The sequence below is a fragment of the Globicephala melas genome, chromosome 9 (genome assembly GCF_963455315.2).
Source record: "Globicephala melas chromosome 9, mGloMel1.2, whole genome shotgun sequence".
Taxonomy (NCBI): Eukaryota; Metazoa; Chordata; class Mammalia; order Artiodactyla; family Delphinidae; genus Globicephala; species Globicephala melas.
The window spans coordinates 95,185,363-95,202,321 of NC_083322.1; the positions used below are offsets into that span (position 1 = coordinate 95,185,363).

Below are 16,959 nucleotides of genomic sequence, written 5' to 3' on the forward strand. Positions count from 1 at the left end.
GGAAAAAAAATCCTAAAATTTGTATGGAGCCACAAAAGACTCCAAATAGCCAAAGCAATTCTGAGAAAGAAGAACAAAACTGGAAGTATTACGCTTTCTGATTTCAAACTCTACTACAAAGCAGTAGTAATCAAGAGTATGGTACTGGCATAAAAATAGAAACAGACCAATGGAACAGAAATGAGAGCTCAGACATAAACCCTCGAGTATACAGTCAACTAATATTAGACAAGGGAGCCAAGAACACTCAGTAGGGAAAGGATAGTGTTTTCAATAAATGGTATTGGGTAAACTAGATAGCCACATGCAGAAGAATGAATTAGACCCCTGTCTTACACCACTCACAAAAATTAACTTGAAATGGATTAAAGACTTAAATGAAAGACCTGAAACCATAAAACCCCTCAAAGAATACATAGAGAAAAAGCTCCTTGACATTGGTCTTGGTAACGATATTTTGGATATAACACCACCACAACAAGCAACAAAGTAAAAATTAGTAAGTGGGACTCTAGTAAGTCCCACATACAAAAGAGTTCCATTCTGAGAGCACGTTTGTAAAGTCCAATTGTTTGTAAGTCCAGCAAAGCTAGCCTAGGTACCCAACTAACACAATCAGCTATATGGTACTGTACTGTTTTAGGTTTACAATACCTTTCACACAAATAATACATAAAAAACAAACAAACACAAAAAATAAAGAAACCTTTTTTTTTGGCCACGCTGCACAGCATGTGGGATCTTATCTCCCCAACCGGGGATCGAACCATCGCCCCTTGCTTTGGAAGCAGGTAGTTTTAACCACTGGACCTCCAGGGACATCCCAAAGAAAACATTTTAATCTTATAGTACAGTACCTTGAAAAATACATTATTACAGTACAACAGCTGGCATATAGGGGCTGGCATCGAGTGAACAGGCAAGAAGACTTACTGACTGGAGGAGGGAGAGGAGGTGGGAGATGGTAGAGCTGAAGGATCGTCAGTAATAGGAGATGGAGGGCAAGCTGCAAGTTCACTCACACCTGACATTGATTGAACAGGTTCTGGTTCCTTGCTGGATTCAATTCTATCTACCCTCTTGAAAAACTGATCCAGTGATGTCTGGGTAGTAGCTCTATTTTTCTCATCATAGATGACACAGTAGCACTGGATTGCACCCTGAACGGCTGCTGTAACCTTCATGTACCATTCTACGTTCGGGTCCTGTGCCTCAGCATCTAACAGTGCCTCCTCAAATAAAGAAAATCCTCTTGCTATTTCCTGCATCATGAATCTCTTCAGTTACTTCTTCCTCTTGTCTCTCTTAGTCCTTTCTGTGGGCCTCCAATTCCATCAGGTCTTCATTAGTAAGCTTCTTATGTTGCACAACAAGGAGTTCAGTGAAGTTGTCCTCTTGCAGATCTAGCTCCAGCTTCTTGCTGAGTGTCACTAAGTTGCTGAAGATCTCTTTGGACTCATCTACCTTCTCAAATCCAGGAAAACCACGAACAAACTGTGGGCAAAGGTTCTTCCAAACCCCATTCACAGTGATGGCCTCACTCCACTCTCGATTATTTTCACATTTGTTTCCATCGTTATCATTTGGCGCTTCTTAGCAGTACCAGCTACATCACTGCTGCTTTGACGCTTGCTTCCAGACATCCTGGGCTTGAAATAAAGATACTGTACTACTGTACTCTATACAATACAGCAAAGTACACAAAGCACAACCACTTGTAGAGGATGCATGCACGTGACAATGTACGCCAGACACGTGAACTAACTTACGTAATTGAATGTGCGAGTGCACGTTCGCATCTTTGAAAGTCTGCAACTTTAAGGTTCATATGTAGGGGACTTACTGTAACCTTATATACACTTCTGCAGGCCACCAACAGATTAGGGGGTTTTTTTACGTAAAAAAAAAAAAAGTATTTAATTTCTGCAAGGTGTTTAACTAATGAATACATTGTAATTTATCTAACATTCCTTTATTGATTAACCTTTAATTTCCCCTCCAATCTTTTGCTTTATATAAACAAACCTACAATAAATTTCCTTTTATACACAGTATTTCACACACAAATAAGTAAAGCTGTGATAAGCTCCTAGACGTGAAATTAATGGTCAGTTGCCAGCTTTCTTGGGTGTATGCGTGTGTATCAATTAACATTCTCCCCAATGATGTATGAGGCTCCCTGTGTCTCCACACCTTTATCCACTGTACCAGTTAAGAGCCAATTAGACGCCATACCAATTACTTAGAGTTTCATATGAATAATTGTTAAACAGGTATAAAGCTGTTAAGAAAACAAGAAGAGAATCCTAAGGTATCAGGGAGGTAGCAATTGCAAAAACAGCCGCCATCTGTAAGTCTCGAGGAGCAAGTGAAGAGATTGAAATAATCAACTTAGAAGCTTAGAGGAGGGACCTCGCAGTATTGAAACGCAGACCTCTTTGGAGGAGGATTTTATTCAGCCGTGCTGTGAGCTTGGAGGAGGGACCCCATGGGCCTGGACCTGACTTCTGAGAAGGTTACTGATGCTTCACTGAGATGGAAAAGGTCAGACTGAATCTTAAAGTGCTGGAAAAACCCCAAAACTGGATTCTGCTGCTGCAAAGGTGAAGCATTGACGCTGCAGGTGGAAACAGTTGCTGGGCTAACGTGGACCAGCACAGGAAGCAGAGAGGGCGGAGCTAGTCCCTTCTTCCTCTTTCAGCCTCCTTCTTTCACTGTGGCGTCTCCTATTGGCAGTGCCTGCGCAGGCGCCAGGTGGCAAAGCAGAGACGGGGTGAGCAGTCTCCGCTCCAGCGTCACAGTTTAGAAGGGTGGGAATGGAGTGGAAAGACAGCTCAAAACCTGGCAGGTCACGCTGGTAAGTTCTCAAACTTTTTGCTCATTGCCACCGTGACAGGTGAAAACTCAGAGCTTGTAGTTTTGATTGGCATTTTTTCTTATTGGGCCTGAGGTTGAATACCTCTTAATTTTTAGAATTGTTTGATTTTCCTTTCTATGAACTGTCTTTTGATATGCTTTGTTCATGCTTCTTTTCCTTTGGTCGTCGTTTTTGTTTCTTAGACATGAAAGAAATTGGGCTTTTGAATATAATGTGAGTTGGAAATACTTATGCAGGTTTGTCATTTATCTTTTGATATATGGTGGTTTTTCCATGTATGCATTTTAATTTTTTCCAGAGTTGAGTTTATTAATGTTTTCTTTTGTGACTTCAGGGTTTTTCTTAACCTGTAGGAAGATCTTTTCAACTTTGATATTTTAAAAATGTTCTTCCACTTTTTCCCTAATGCTCTTATGATTTTGGTTTTAAATTTTAAATATTTGATCAATTTGGAATTTTTTCTATTATATAATATGAGATATTAATCCAAATGTGTTTTGTTCTTCCGGATTTACTATCCAGATGTCCCAACACCATTTATTAAATAATCCATATTTTCTCCACTGATTTGAAAATTCACCTTTATTATAATTCCTGTATGGTTTTTAAAAACATTTTTGGTCTATTTCTGGACTTTCTAGTCTATTTTGTTGCTATGGCTATTCATGTACTAGCACCACACTGTTTTAATTACTCTAGCTTCATTATATTGTTAAGTATCTTCTATAGCATATTTTCCTCATTATTTTCCCCTTTTAGAATCCAGTTTATTCTTGATTTTTCTTTCTCCCATAGGAAAATTTGAGTCGGCTTCTCTAATTTTAAATCCTATGTGTAGTTTCATTGGGATCGTATAAAAATATAGATTAAGGAAGTGCTGAAATTGTTATGTTGAAATTGTTATCATGTCAGGAACATGGTATGCCTTTCAATATCTTTTTCTTCTTTTGCATATTTCTTCAGTATATCCCCAGGTGCATGTACTACCTTTTTTCTCCTCATTTGTAGTCCTGTGCATCTTGACTTGGTGTCTTCCCACACCCCAATTTTACCTCCAGTGCATATGGAGGCCACACTTCATATATTGTGCTCAGAGTTATAGATATTTTGTGGTTTTATTGAAGACGGAGTTTGCCTTTTTGTTTTTCTTTTCCTTGTTGATTTTGGGTGACTCATGAGATGATAGGGGAACAGCTTTTTCCTCTCATTTGAAAATCAAATGCTATTTCATTTACATGGTTAAATACTCTGGGATTCCTTCACATCGACTGCAAGAAATCCAGTTTTTATCACCAACTATTTCTGGGAATCTCTGGAGTGCGAAATAGTTACAAATATGCTCGGAATATCATTGCCACCTCAGCTGGGCATCTGTCTCTCAGGTACTTCTCAACCATCTGCAGTTAGCATTGCTCTGTCTCAAAACCAGGTGTTACCCCGTTCACCTATCCCACCTGTTTTCAACCTGGGGTAAATATTTCCCTGGGCATATATGATGGCATTCCCAGGAGTAACGGGAGCAATGATTCCAGATTCTCAGTTTCCATATGTTTGCTTTGCTGAAATTGATCTGCCTGAGAATTGCCTTGGTCTGTAGGTTCTCTTTTCCAACTTCTTTCACTCTTCCTCTTTCACACATAGTTAAGGAAAGGCATCGGTCTCACCCATTCTAGATCTTATTATGTGCATTGGCTTGGGGTGGAGAAGCATCTAGGGAGCAACCAAGCAGGCACTTCAGAATCCTGGTGCTTGTTGAGAAAGTGAGTGGCTGCAGTGATTGCAGTGATTGCCATTTGCAACTCAGGTGGTTCCAATTCTTGGCTCTCATTAGAGCTGAAGGAAGACTTAAAGGGATTGTCAGTGGATAGGCAATGTAAATTAATTTTTACTGATTGATTACTATGTTTTTGTTTTGTACATAGATTGTAGAGATTTAAAGAAAATGAAGGACATTACTATAATAAAGCTGCTTGTATTTGCAGCTACTTCTATATATGAACAGTTGTCTCAAATGTGTACATAAGAAGGAATAAAACTGGTGATAAATTGTCTCACTCTAGTAATAAAAAATGTTCATCTGTGTAGATATAAACTACTTTCTTTTATTACAGTATAGTTAATTTACAATACTGTGTTTCAGGTATATAGCAAAGTGATTCAATTATATATACATTTTTTCAGATTATTTTCCATTATAGGTTATTACAAGATATTGAATGTAGTTTCCTGTGCTATACAATAAATCCTTGTTGCTTGTCTACCTTATGTAGTTTGTATCGGTTACTCACGTACTCCTAATTTATTCCTTCCCTCTCTCCCTTTCCCTTTTGGTAACCATAAGTTTCCTGTGTCTGTGAGTCTGTTTCTGTTTTATATATACATTCATTTGTATTATTTTTTAGATTTCACATATAAGTGATTTATAATATTTGTCTTTCTTTGCCTGACTTACTTCACTTAGTATGATATTCTCTAGGTCCATCTATGTTGCTGCCAATGGCATTATTACATTCTTTTTTATGGCTGAGTAATATTCCATTGTATATCAGTACACCACATCTTCTTAAACCAATTGTCTGTTGGTGGGCACTTGGTTGTTTCCATGTTTTGGCTGTTGTAAATAGTGCTGCTAAGAACAGCGGGGTGCATATATCTTTTCTAATTAAAGTGTTTGTGTTTTTCTGGATATATGCCCAGGAATGGGATTGCTAAATCATGTGGTACTCTATTTTTCATTCTTTAAGGAATCTCCACACTGTTTTCCATAGTGGTTGCACCAATTTACATTCCCGCCAACAGTGTAGGAGGGTACCCTTTTCTCCACACCCCCTCCAGCATTATTATTTGTAGACATTTTGGTAGTCATTCTGACCAGTGTGAGGTGATACCTCATTGTGGTTTTGATATAAATTTCTCTAATAATTAGCCATGTTGAGCATCTTTTCCTGTGGTTGTTAGCTATCTGTATGTCTTCTTTGTAGAAATGTATATTTAGGTCTTCTGCCCATTTTTTGATTGTTTGTTTGTTTGATATTGAGTTGTATGAGCTGTTTGTATATTTTGGATACTAACCTTTTGTTGATTTCATCATTTGCAGATACTTTCTCCAATTCCATAGGTTGTCTTTTCATTTTGTTGATGGTTTTCTTTGCTGTGCAAAAGCTTATAAGTTTGATTCAATCCCATTTGTTTATCATTGCTTTTAATTCTTTTGCCTTGGGAGACTGATCTGAGAAAACATTGCTATGATTTATGTCTGAGAATGTTTTGCCTACATTTTCTCCTAGGAATTTTATGGTGTCATATCTAATATTTAGATCTCTGAACCATTTTGAGTTAATTTATATATTTGGTGTGAGGGAGTGTTCTAATTTCACTGATTTACAGGTAGCTGTCCAGCTTTCCCAACACCACTTACTGAAGAGACTGTCCATTTTCTCCATTGTATCTTCTTGCCTCCTTTGTCATAGATTAATTGACCATAGGTGTATGGGTTTATTTCTGGGCTCTTTATTCTGTTCCATTGATTTATATGCCTGTATTTGTTCCAATGCTACACTCTTTGATTTCTGTAGTTTTCTATCATTGTCTGAAATCTGGAAGGGTTATGCCTCCAGCTTTTGTTCTTTTCCCTCAGTATTGTTTTGACAATTCTGGGTCTTTTGTAGTTCCATGTAAATTTTAGGATTATTCTAGTTCTGTGGAAAATGTCATGGGTATTTTAATAGGGGTTGCATTAAATCTATAGATTGCTTTGGGTAGTATGGCCATTTTAGCAATATTAATTCTTCCAATCCAAGAGCATGGGATATCTTTCCATTTCTTTGAATCATCTTCAGTTTCCTTTATCAGTATTTTATAGTTTTCAGCATATAGATCTTTTACCTCTTTGATTAAGTTTATTCCTAGGTTGTTGGGTTTTTTTAATGTGATTTTAAATGGGATCTTTTTTTTTAACTTTCTCATTCTGATATTTCATTGTAAGTGCAAAGAAATGCAATAGATTTCTGTATGTTAATCTTGTATCCCGCTGCTCTGCTGAATTTGTTTATCAGTTCTAGTAGTTTTTGTTTGGAGACTTTAGGGTTTTCTGTATGTAGTATCATGTAATCTGCAAATAATGGCAGTTTTATCACTTCCCTTCCAATTGGGATACCTTTTATTTCTTTTTCTTGTCTGATTGCTGTGGCTAGGACTTCCAATACTATGTTGAAGAGAAGTGGTGAGAGTGGGCATCCCTATCTTGTTCCAGATTTTAGCAGGAAGGTTTTCAGCTTTTCACCGCTGAGTATTATATTGGCTGTGGTTTGTCATAAATGGCTTTTATTATGTTGAGATATATTCCCTTTATACTCACTTTGAATTTTATCCAATGGAAGTTGAATTTTATCAAATGGTTTGTCTGAATTTTGGATGTTGAATGGATGTTGAATTTTATCAAATGGTTTGTGTACATATCTTAAGATGATCATATGTTTTTGTCTCTTCTTTTGTTACTATGTGTTGTATCACATTGATTTGCCTTATGTCATACCATCCTTGTGACCCTGGAATGAATCCAAGTTTATCATGGTGTATGGTCCTTTTTATGTATTGTTGGATACAGTTTGCTAATATTTTGTTGAGATTTTTTGCATCTATATTCATCAGAGATGTTGACCTGTAATTTTCTTTATTTGTAATATCTTTGGTTTTGGTATCAAGATGATGGTGGCTTCATAGAATGACTTTGGGAGTTTTCCCTCCTCTTCAGTCTTCTGGAATGGTTTAAGGATTGACATAAGTTCTTCTTTTAGAATAGTTTGAGAAGGATTGGTATAAATTTTTCTTTGTATGTTTGGTAGAATTCCCCAGGGAAGCCATTTGGTCCTGGACTTTTGTTTGCAGGGAGTTATGTTTGTTTGTTTTTTGTTTTGTTTTTACAGATTCTATTGTGCTTTGTGATTGGTCTGTTCAAATTATCTGTTTCTTCTTGACTCAATTATGGCAGGCTATATGTTTCTAGAAACTTGTCCATTTCTTCTAGGTTGTCCAGTTTGTTGTCATAGTAGTCTTTTATGATTTTCTATATTTCTGCAGTATCAGTTATTATTTCTCCTCTTTCATTTCTTATTTTGTTTATTTGGCTCCTCTCTCTTCTTGATGAGCTTGGCTAGAAGTTTGTCAACTTTTTTTGTCTATTCAAAAAAGCAGCTCTTGGTTTTATTGATCTTTTCTATTGTTTTTTAAATTTCTATTTTATTTATTTCCTCTCTGATCTTTATTATTTCCTTCCTACTGCTGACTTTGGGTTTTGTTTGTTCTTTTTCCTGTTCTTTTAGGTGTTAGGATAGGTTGTTTATTTGAGATTTTTCTTGAGGAAGGCCTCAAGATTGTTTCTTGAGGAAGGCCTGTATTGCTATGAAGTTGCCTCTTAGAACTGCTTTTGCTGCATCCCATACATTTTGTAAGGTTGTGTTTTCATTATCATTTGTCTCAAGGTATTTTCTGATTTCCTCCTTGATTTCATTGTTGAGCCATTGGTTTTTTTGTTTTTGTTTTTGTTTTTTTTTTTGCGGTATGTGGGCCTCTCACTGTTGTGGCCTCTCCCGTTGTGGAGCACAGGCTCCAGACACGCAGGCTCAGAGGCCATGGCTCACGGGCCCAGCCACTCCGCGGCATGTGGGATCCTCCCCAACCGGGGCACGAACCCGCGTCCCCTGCATCGGCAGGCGGACTCTCAACCACTGCGCCACCAGGGAAGCCCCGATCCATTGGTTTTTTTAATAACATATTGTTTAGTCTCCATGTGATTGTGGGTTTTTTTCCTCTTTTTCTTTCTGTGGTTGATTTCTAGTTTCATACCATTGTTGTCAGAAAAGATGCTTGAAATAATTTCTATCCTCTTAATTTGTTGAAGCTTGTTTTGTGTCCTAGTATCTGGTCAATCCTAGAAAATGTTCCATGTGTACTTGAAAAGAATTTGTATTCTGAGCTTTTTGGATGTAATGTCCTGCAGATATCAATAAGTCCAATGGCTCTGTTGTGTCTTCTAGGATCTCTGTTGCCTTATTGATTTTCTGTCTGGAAGGTCTGTCCATTGATGTCAGAAGGGTATTAAAGTCTCCTACTATAATTGTATTCCTGTCAGTTTCTCCCTTCATGTCTGCTAGTATTTGTTTTATATATCTAGGTGCTCCTATACTGGGTGCATATATGTTAACGAGTATAATATCCTCTTCTTGTATTGATCCCTTTATCATTATATAGTGTCCTTCTTTGTCTTTCTTTCCAAACTTTGTTTTAAAGTCTATTTTCTCTGATATGAGTGTTACTACCTCTGCTATCTTGTTGTTTATATTTGCATGAAATATCTTTTTCTATCTCCACTTTCAATCTATCTGTGTCTTTTGGCCTAAAGTGGATCTCCTGTAGGCAGCATATTGTAGGTTCTTAGTTTGTTTATCCAGTCTGCCATTCTGTATCTTTTGATTGGGGTATTTAGTCCATTGACATTTAAAGATATTATTGTTAAGTATGTATTTATTGCCATTTTAAACCTTGTTTTTTTTTTTTTTTTTGGTACACGGGCCTCTCACCGCTGTGGCCTCTCCTACTGCGGAGTGCAGGCTCCGGACGCACAGGCTCAGTGGCCATGGCTCGCGGGCCCAGCCGCCCCACGGCACGTGGGATCCTCCCAGACCGGGGCACGAACCCATGTCTCCTGCATCGGCAGGCAGATTCTCAACCACTGCACCACCAGGGAATCCCACGTTTGTTCTTTTTATTTTTCCTTTTGTGGTTTGATGGTTTTCTTTTGTATTAAGCTTGAGTTCCTTTCTTTTTTATTTTTGTGAATCTATTGTATATTTTTGATTTGTGGTTACCTTGGTTTTCAAGTGTAACCCATAGCTATATCTACTTGATTAGACTGATAGTCATGTAAGTTCAAACATGTTTTTTTAAAATCCATATTTTTTAACTCCCCTCTCCCACATTCTGTGGTTTTGATGCTCTATTTTACATCTTCATGTTTATCCTTTTACTATATTGAGGTTATGATCACTTTTACAAAAATGGTTTTATTTTTTAATCTATGGACTGGCTTATTTAAGTGATCTTCTGTCCTTTTATATATTTGCCTTTCCTATTGTGATTTTTCCCTTTCCTGTAGATTTTTGCTTCTTTCCAATTTAGAGAATACCTTTCAATATTTCTTTCATGATAGGTTTAGTATTACTGTATTTTTTAGTTTTTGCTTGTCTGAGAAATTTTTTTTCTCTCCTTCTATTCTGAATGATAATCTTGCTGGGTAGAGTACCCTAGGTTGCAGGTTTTTCCCTTTCAGGACTTTGAATATATCATGCTACCCTCTTCTGGCCTGCAAAGTTTCTGTAGAGAAATCAACTGACAGGCTTATGGGGGTTTCCTTGTAACTGACTGTTTTTCTCTTGGTGCTCCTCTCTTTATGTTTAACTTTTGCCATTTTAATTATGATATGTCTTAATGTGGGTTTGTTTGTGTTCCTGTACCTCGATACCTGTTTCCTTCTTTAGGTTTGGGAAGTTTTCAGCCATAATTTCTTCAAATACATTTTTTCATTTTCTGTCCCCTTCTCTCTTTCTTCTCCTCCTCAAACCTGTATTATGTGTAGATTGGCACACTTCATATAATCCCATAGATCTTGTTCATTGCTTTCATTTTTTTCATTTGTCTTTCTGTCTGCTGTTCTGATTGAGTGATTTCCATTATTCTGTCTTCCAGATCACTTATTCATTATTATGCACTATTTAGTCAGCTGTTCATTGCTTTTAGATCAGTTTTTATCTTGGCAACTGAGTTATCTAATATTGATTGGTTTCTCTTTATAGTTTCTAGTTCATTGTTACAGCGATCTGCATTTCTATTGGTAATATTTATTAATTCCTTTAGTGTTTCTATTACTTCCTTTTTCAACTTGGGGTCCAGTAGCCTGGAGAGGTATTTCATTTTTGTTTTCTCAGGGGATTTTTCTTGTTCTTTTAATTGGAAGTAGTTCCTCTGCTTTTTCATTTCTGTCTCTATGAATTTAGGAGAAATAGTTGTCTATTGTGGTCTTGAAGTGCTGTTTTTATGTGGGAGCGTCCCTGTGTAGATTGTGTCAGTCCAATATTTTTGGTGTGAGGGCTATTTCCTCAGTGTTCTGACCATTATCCCCTTGATAGGAGGTGTGATTCATGTGGTATCCAGAGCCTGCAGATGTTGGGTGGGTCCTCCTCTTTGCTGCATGGCTGTCATAGCCTTGTCAGGGGCAGGGTCTGCTCCCTAATTGTTGGAGTAGAAGCCCTGAGGGTTGGGTTTTATAAGGTTTCATTGCTGTATGTCCTATGTCCCCAAGGAGGTGAGCACAGACTCCATTGAGGCCCTTGTGGTCACAGCAAACCTATGCGCTGTGCCCGTGCAGGTATCTGCGGTTTTGCACATAAGCAGCCCAAGGTCACATCCCTTTCTCTGTTGTGTTCATCCCAGACCCTAGTGCTAGGCTGACAGTGGGGCCGGAGCATCGTGACTGCAGGCATTGAGGTGGTTGTGCTGCTGCCTGGGACCCAGGCTGCCTCTATGGTAGGGCTCTCCCTGGACCTTTTCACCGAGATCTGGCTCCAAGCTGCCATGTGAGGAGTGCACCCACCAGGAAAGGAACCTCTGCATACTCCTCCCCAGGGGCTGCCCACCAGGGAAACTGGTATGTGAGTCCATTATCAGTCTTCCGCAAAGCCCGCCAACAGCCAGAGTCGCACTTTGCTGTGAACACACTGACAGCGGGGCTTCATTGGCGGACCCGTGCCCCACCCGGCACCACTCTGATAGTAGGGCTCCAATGGTGAACGCACATCCTATCTCAAGTGCACTAACCGTGGCAGCCTGGCCCACACGCCAGGCCCTCTAGGCTGTCTCCGTGCAGCTAGACCAAGTCCTCTCCCAGGGTTCTTCCACCTGAGTTTTAGTGCCTAGCTGATGCCTGTACTAGCAGCCCCACCCAGCATGCATTTTGGACTGGGAGGTACAGAGAGGTGGCAGCCATCAACACCAGTCTCTCTCTGCCCTTATTGCTAGCAAGCCAGCATGCAGACACTCCTTGCAAGTGGAGTACAGGCTCCTCCAGCTTCCTATCTGTCCCAGCAGACCTCCCAGCAGACAGGGATTTCTCAGAGCAAGAGCCTTCCTGTGCGGACACTCCCCCTTCACAGATCCCTTCCAGGAGCACCAGTCCCATCCTGATGCCTTTTTTTTTTTTTATCCTACCCAGTTACATGGGGATCTTTCTTGCAGCTTTGGTTGTATAAGGGATCTTCTGCCAGTTTCCGGTTGGTTTTCTGTGAGAATTGTTCTGCATGTAGATGTAATTTTCACTGTCTTTGTGGGGGAGGTGAGCCCCACACACTCCTGCTCCACCCTCTTGATCCCCCCCTCCCAGAAGATTCAGCCTTGAATCTGTTAAACCATTTGCCAAGTAGGCTTGGTTGTGGAAATAAGTTGCATGCAAAACACGGTGACACTGTGCACTGCGTCTAAGAGGGGACATCATGACCCAGTGCCCAGTGCTTGGAATAACAACTGGGCATCAGACAGGCTGAAAAGCCGAGGGAATGTGCAGACCTGAGAAGATGAGCAATTCCCTGATGTTCCCCTCAGTCTTAGGTTGTTCCAGGGTGAGACTACTTTTCCTGAGTCTTCACACCATTTTCACAGTCAGTAAATGGTGGAGCATATCTCTGTAATACAGCAGATTTCTGAACCTGAGACCAGCCTCTGGAACTCATCTGGAGCAAAAAGCCAGGATGCAAAACCTTCCCAAACATCTTTACTTCCTGGAAACTGTTTATCACCTGTTGCCTCCCCCTTTGTATCATCAGTCTGGCGCTGAGATGACTTGATAAATAACGTTAGCAAAAAGCCATGAGTTAGGGAAATGTTTATGAAGTTTTAAATGTGTGTCTCCTCTCTGAACTTAGTAGCTTCTGAAAAATATACATTATCTTCTTGTCTACAGGCTTGTTTCGATGCAATAAATATGAAGGACCTTTTTGTAAATACCTTGAATTTCCAGCAGAAAAATATTTAAATACGAGGGATCAAAATTATGTTTTAAATAAGAAGGAACAGATGTACTATTCTTTGCTATCATTGCAAGTTTAAGCTCATTTAGACTAGCATGAAATGTGCAGTTTAATCCTACCTTTTAAACAGTGTAAAATCAAGGCTCTATTAAAAGTATACTTTTTGTTGTGCCCTCAAGGAACTTATGTTCTGAGATGGAACAAGCTAGATGTGGACATCTTTAAACTAGAATTAGGAACAGTCAATTGTAATTGTCCCACATAGGCGGGTACATCACTGGAAGGGAGTGTGGCCAGCCTGCCCAAGTCTCCCATGGCCTTTGCCCAGGCATAGATTTGAAAATGAAGAAAAATCCTCAACATGAAGGGATTTTGAACCCTGATGAGGCCCATGCACATTGGCCACTTTGAGAACTAGGAGAGTCGTCCAACCTGAGGATGCAGCCTCTGAACTGTTGACCTCTGCTGCTTGGGGTCAGCCAGGCAAAGAGAAGAGCAAACACAGACTGGGAAGGAGCAGGCTGTCCATTGTGAAGAGGGCTGATCCTTCAGCCCAACCAGCGTTCTGACTCACCCCATTCCGTATGTCACCCACATTTGTTCCCTCTGCTGAGCAGCCCAGCATCCCCGAAATGCCTCTTGCATGTGGGCCTAAAAGCAGACATACTGAGAAGATTGGCACACGAGCTGCAGCCGAGCATGTAGGCCCACCAGGGGCACCTGCTTTACGAGGAGGTGTTCTCATAATCCCTTTGTATTCTCCTTGGGAGAAAGCTGTGAGCCCTAGTGATGCCCGGTCATTACTCCCAGTCTCATGTAAGGCAAGATGATGGTCACATCCAGTCACAACTCTTCCAGCATCAAAAATACTGAGAGGCAGTAGGAAGAGAGCAAGCCCACAGAACCTCGAAACAGAGAGACTTTGCGCAAGAGGTCATCGAGTTCTCCATTTTTTGCTCCTTCAGTACAGATTACCTTCTAAAAAGTGGACACTGTATGGATTTGCTTAATGCTCAGATTTGTATATTATTTTCTGCAAATATATAACGTATGCAAAGATAACCCTGCCTTTGAATAAATACTCAGAATCATTTCTAAGTAAAACTTGCCTAGAAGAGAATGGAAGCAGGGACTCTAGCTGCTTTGATTAATCCATTAACAGATAAATATTGAGCAGTGATGGAAAGTAAAAGATTTTGGCAACCTGGTTTGCAAATACCTACTAGACGAAGATAACCCATGTAACAACTGTGTTCTGAAACATCCCAGGAAGGCAGTTAAATAAAGAGACCTCAGAATAGCTTCTTAATGCCATGCTCAGTCTCCTCCCTAATAAACAGAATTTCCTGGAAATCTCTAGGTAGTAATACAGATCAGAAGGAATGAAGACACAGCAGTTTAACGCTATACTTTGCTAATGGAAACATATTGTAATTACAACAGTAAACATCTATTGACCTATCATTCTACTGCCTTAGGGTCTGCTTTAATAAATACCTTTTGCAAATTTGAATGTGAAAAGGCCTTGTTTACATAAGTGGTTATAAAGGGCCTCTAATATTACAGTAGTTATTTTTGTTGATTTCCATTTCTCTGAAAAGTACCCCTCATCCCCACTAGCATTTCCCACTCTATTCCTGGGAAAGACATTAGGTTGCTAAAAGCTTCTTTTAATCAGTAGTAGCCTCATGAAGTCACAATGCTACTGTCTTTGTATTCCGTAGCTACAGAAATAACTGTGATTAAGCATGTTTGTATTGAAGTGTAAGTATCTATTTCAATGCTTTTTTTGCTTGTCTCCCATTTTCTGTCTTCTTACAGATTTTTAAAAGTATTGGCTCTGATGAGACTGTGCAAGGGCAAGGGAGTCGGAGGCTGATCAGCTTTTCTCTCTCAGGTGTGTATTGCTCATATGAAGGCCTTGTGGAGTGAATGAGAATGTCAGTCAACAGTCAGGAGACCCCTTCAATTTGACTCTTATCTATAAGTTACTCAACATCTCTGTGCCTCAGTTTCTCCACCTGTAAAACAAAATTTTAAAATATCCGCTCCATTCCCCTGTTGCCTAAAAAATAGGCACAACCTAAAAGTTGAGAGTTATGTTTTATTTGGTGGGAATTTTTAGGACTTCAAGCTGGGGAGGTAGCGTCTCAAGTAACCCCAAGAGAACTGCTCGGAGGAGGCAAGGGTAGGGCTAGGATATATAGGAGTTTTTTGTTTTTTTTTAAATTTATTATTGTATTGGTTACAGCTGATTTTCTTTTTTTTTTTACATCTTTATTGGAGTATAATTGCTTTACAATGGTGTGTTAGTTTCTGCTTTATAACAAAGTGAATCAGCTATACATATACATACGTTCCCATATCTCTTCCCTCTTGTGTCTCCCTCCCTCCCACCCTCCCTCCCTCCCTATCCCACCCCTCCAGGCGTTCACAAAGGACCAAGCTGATCTCCCTGTGCCATGCGGCTACTTCCCACTAGCTAGCTACCCTATGCTTGGTAGTGTATATAGGAGTTTTGCACAAAAGGGCAGGTAGTCTGAATGTCAAAAGATTACTGTTAAGTAAAGAAAACCAGATGATCTCAAGTTAAAGCATTTAGTGCTTTTCTGTGTTTGGGAAGATGCAAGAGTCTGCATTCCTTTGATATGCACCTCAGCTATCTGGGGCCAGTATCCTGTGTTTTCATATCCTGAGTTTCCTCAGGGCTCACCAACTCACCATGGGTGGTGGCTGCAGTCGCTGATGACTGTGACATCCTTTGTTTACTGATATGGCAGGAAACATTCCATTTCTCACCCCTTGACCTCATAAGGGTACAAGAGGATTCAATAAGGCATAGATGCATTCCTTAGATGAGTTGAGATGATGAGAAGAGAAGCTACCGTTCTACTTTTCCTTCATGGCTAACTAGCAGTAATTGAGAGTTTATAAAGTGGAGGTAGGGGAAAGCCTGAGGCAAGCAGCAGCTAGCAGACCCTTGGTCTAAATAAAATCTCACATGAAATCCAGTTGGTAAAACAGATTAAACACTGAGCTGCTCAAAAAAGTACACTTGTGGAAAGATCAGTGAAATCCAAAAAAAGCCTGTCATTTAGTTAATCATAATTAGTTAATAGTTAAGAGTAATTTAGTTAATTTTTTAGTTTTCATCATGTACCTTAGTTCTGTAACCTGTTAACAGTAAGGGAGACTGGGTAGACTCTTCTGTGAATCTAAAGTAATTTCAAAATTAAAACTATAAACAAAAACTGAGTTGCTCTGGCTAAAATGATATACAGAGTTCAGAGCCCCATGCACTCAATTTCACCCTACGTGGTGTTTGTGAAGACACGATGGCATGAAACTGTAGGGCACAGAACTGTTCAGCACAGTTTGAAAACTATTGCTTCACTTATTATCAAACCAACAAATATTGTAGGCCATAAATATCAGAGATCTGAGATCACGGAAATGAAGTTCATGAGTGTCCTTGGGAGACGGATGGTCACCTGAGGCTTTTCACGTCTAAGTGAGCCCCCAGTAAAGCAAACGTGTGTCTAAAAATCCATTGATAAGTGATAATAACAAAGTTGATATACAAAAAGTCAGTCTCTTTCCTATATACCAGCAATGAACAAATGGAACTTAAGTTAAAAACGCAATACCATTTACATTATCACCTCCCCAAAATGAAATACTTAGGTATAAATCTAAAAAAATGTTGATATGTACAAGATGTTTATAGGGAAAGCTACAAAACTCTAATGAATTAAATCAAAGAAGAACGAAATAAATGGAGATATATTCCATGTTCATGGATGGGAAGACTTAATACTGTAAAGATGTCAGGTCTTTCCAAACTAATGTATAGAATCAATGCAATCCCAATCAAAACTCCAGCAAGTCATTTTGTGAATTCTGACAAACTGATTCTAAAATTTATAATGAGAGGCAAAAGACCCAGAATAGCCAACGCAATGTTGAGGAGAATATCAAAGTTGGAGGACTGATGCTACACAACTT

At 39.3% G+C, this 16,959-nt stretch overlaps 1 protein-coding gene across 8 annotated transcripts in view; it reads left to right on the forward strand.

The window, feature by feature from the left end:
- The window catches only part of HECW1 (HECT, C2 and WW domain containing E3 ubiquitin protein ligase 1), a 479,149-nt gene that overhangs the window by 281,717 nt on the left and 180,473 nt on the right, over window positions 1-16,959 (forward strand). For all 8 annotated transcript variants that reach the window (XM_060304845.1, XM_060304844.1, XM_060304842.1 and 5 more), the window contains one exon: window positions 14,776-14,851. In XM_060304845.1, coding sequence (XP_060160828.1) covers window positions 14,776-14,851 — 76 coding nt within the window. The remainder of the gene's footprint in view (window positions 1-14,775; window positions 14,852-16,959) is intronic.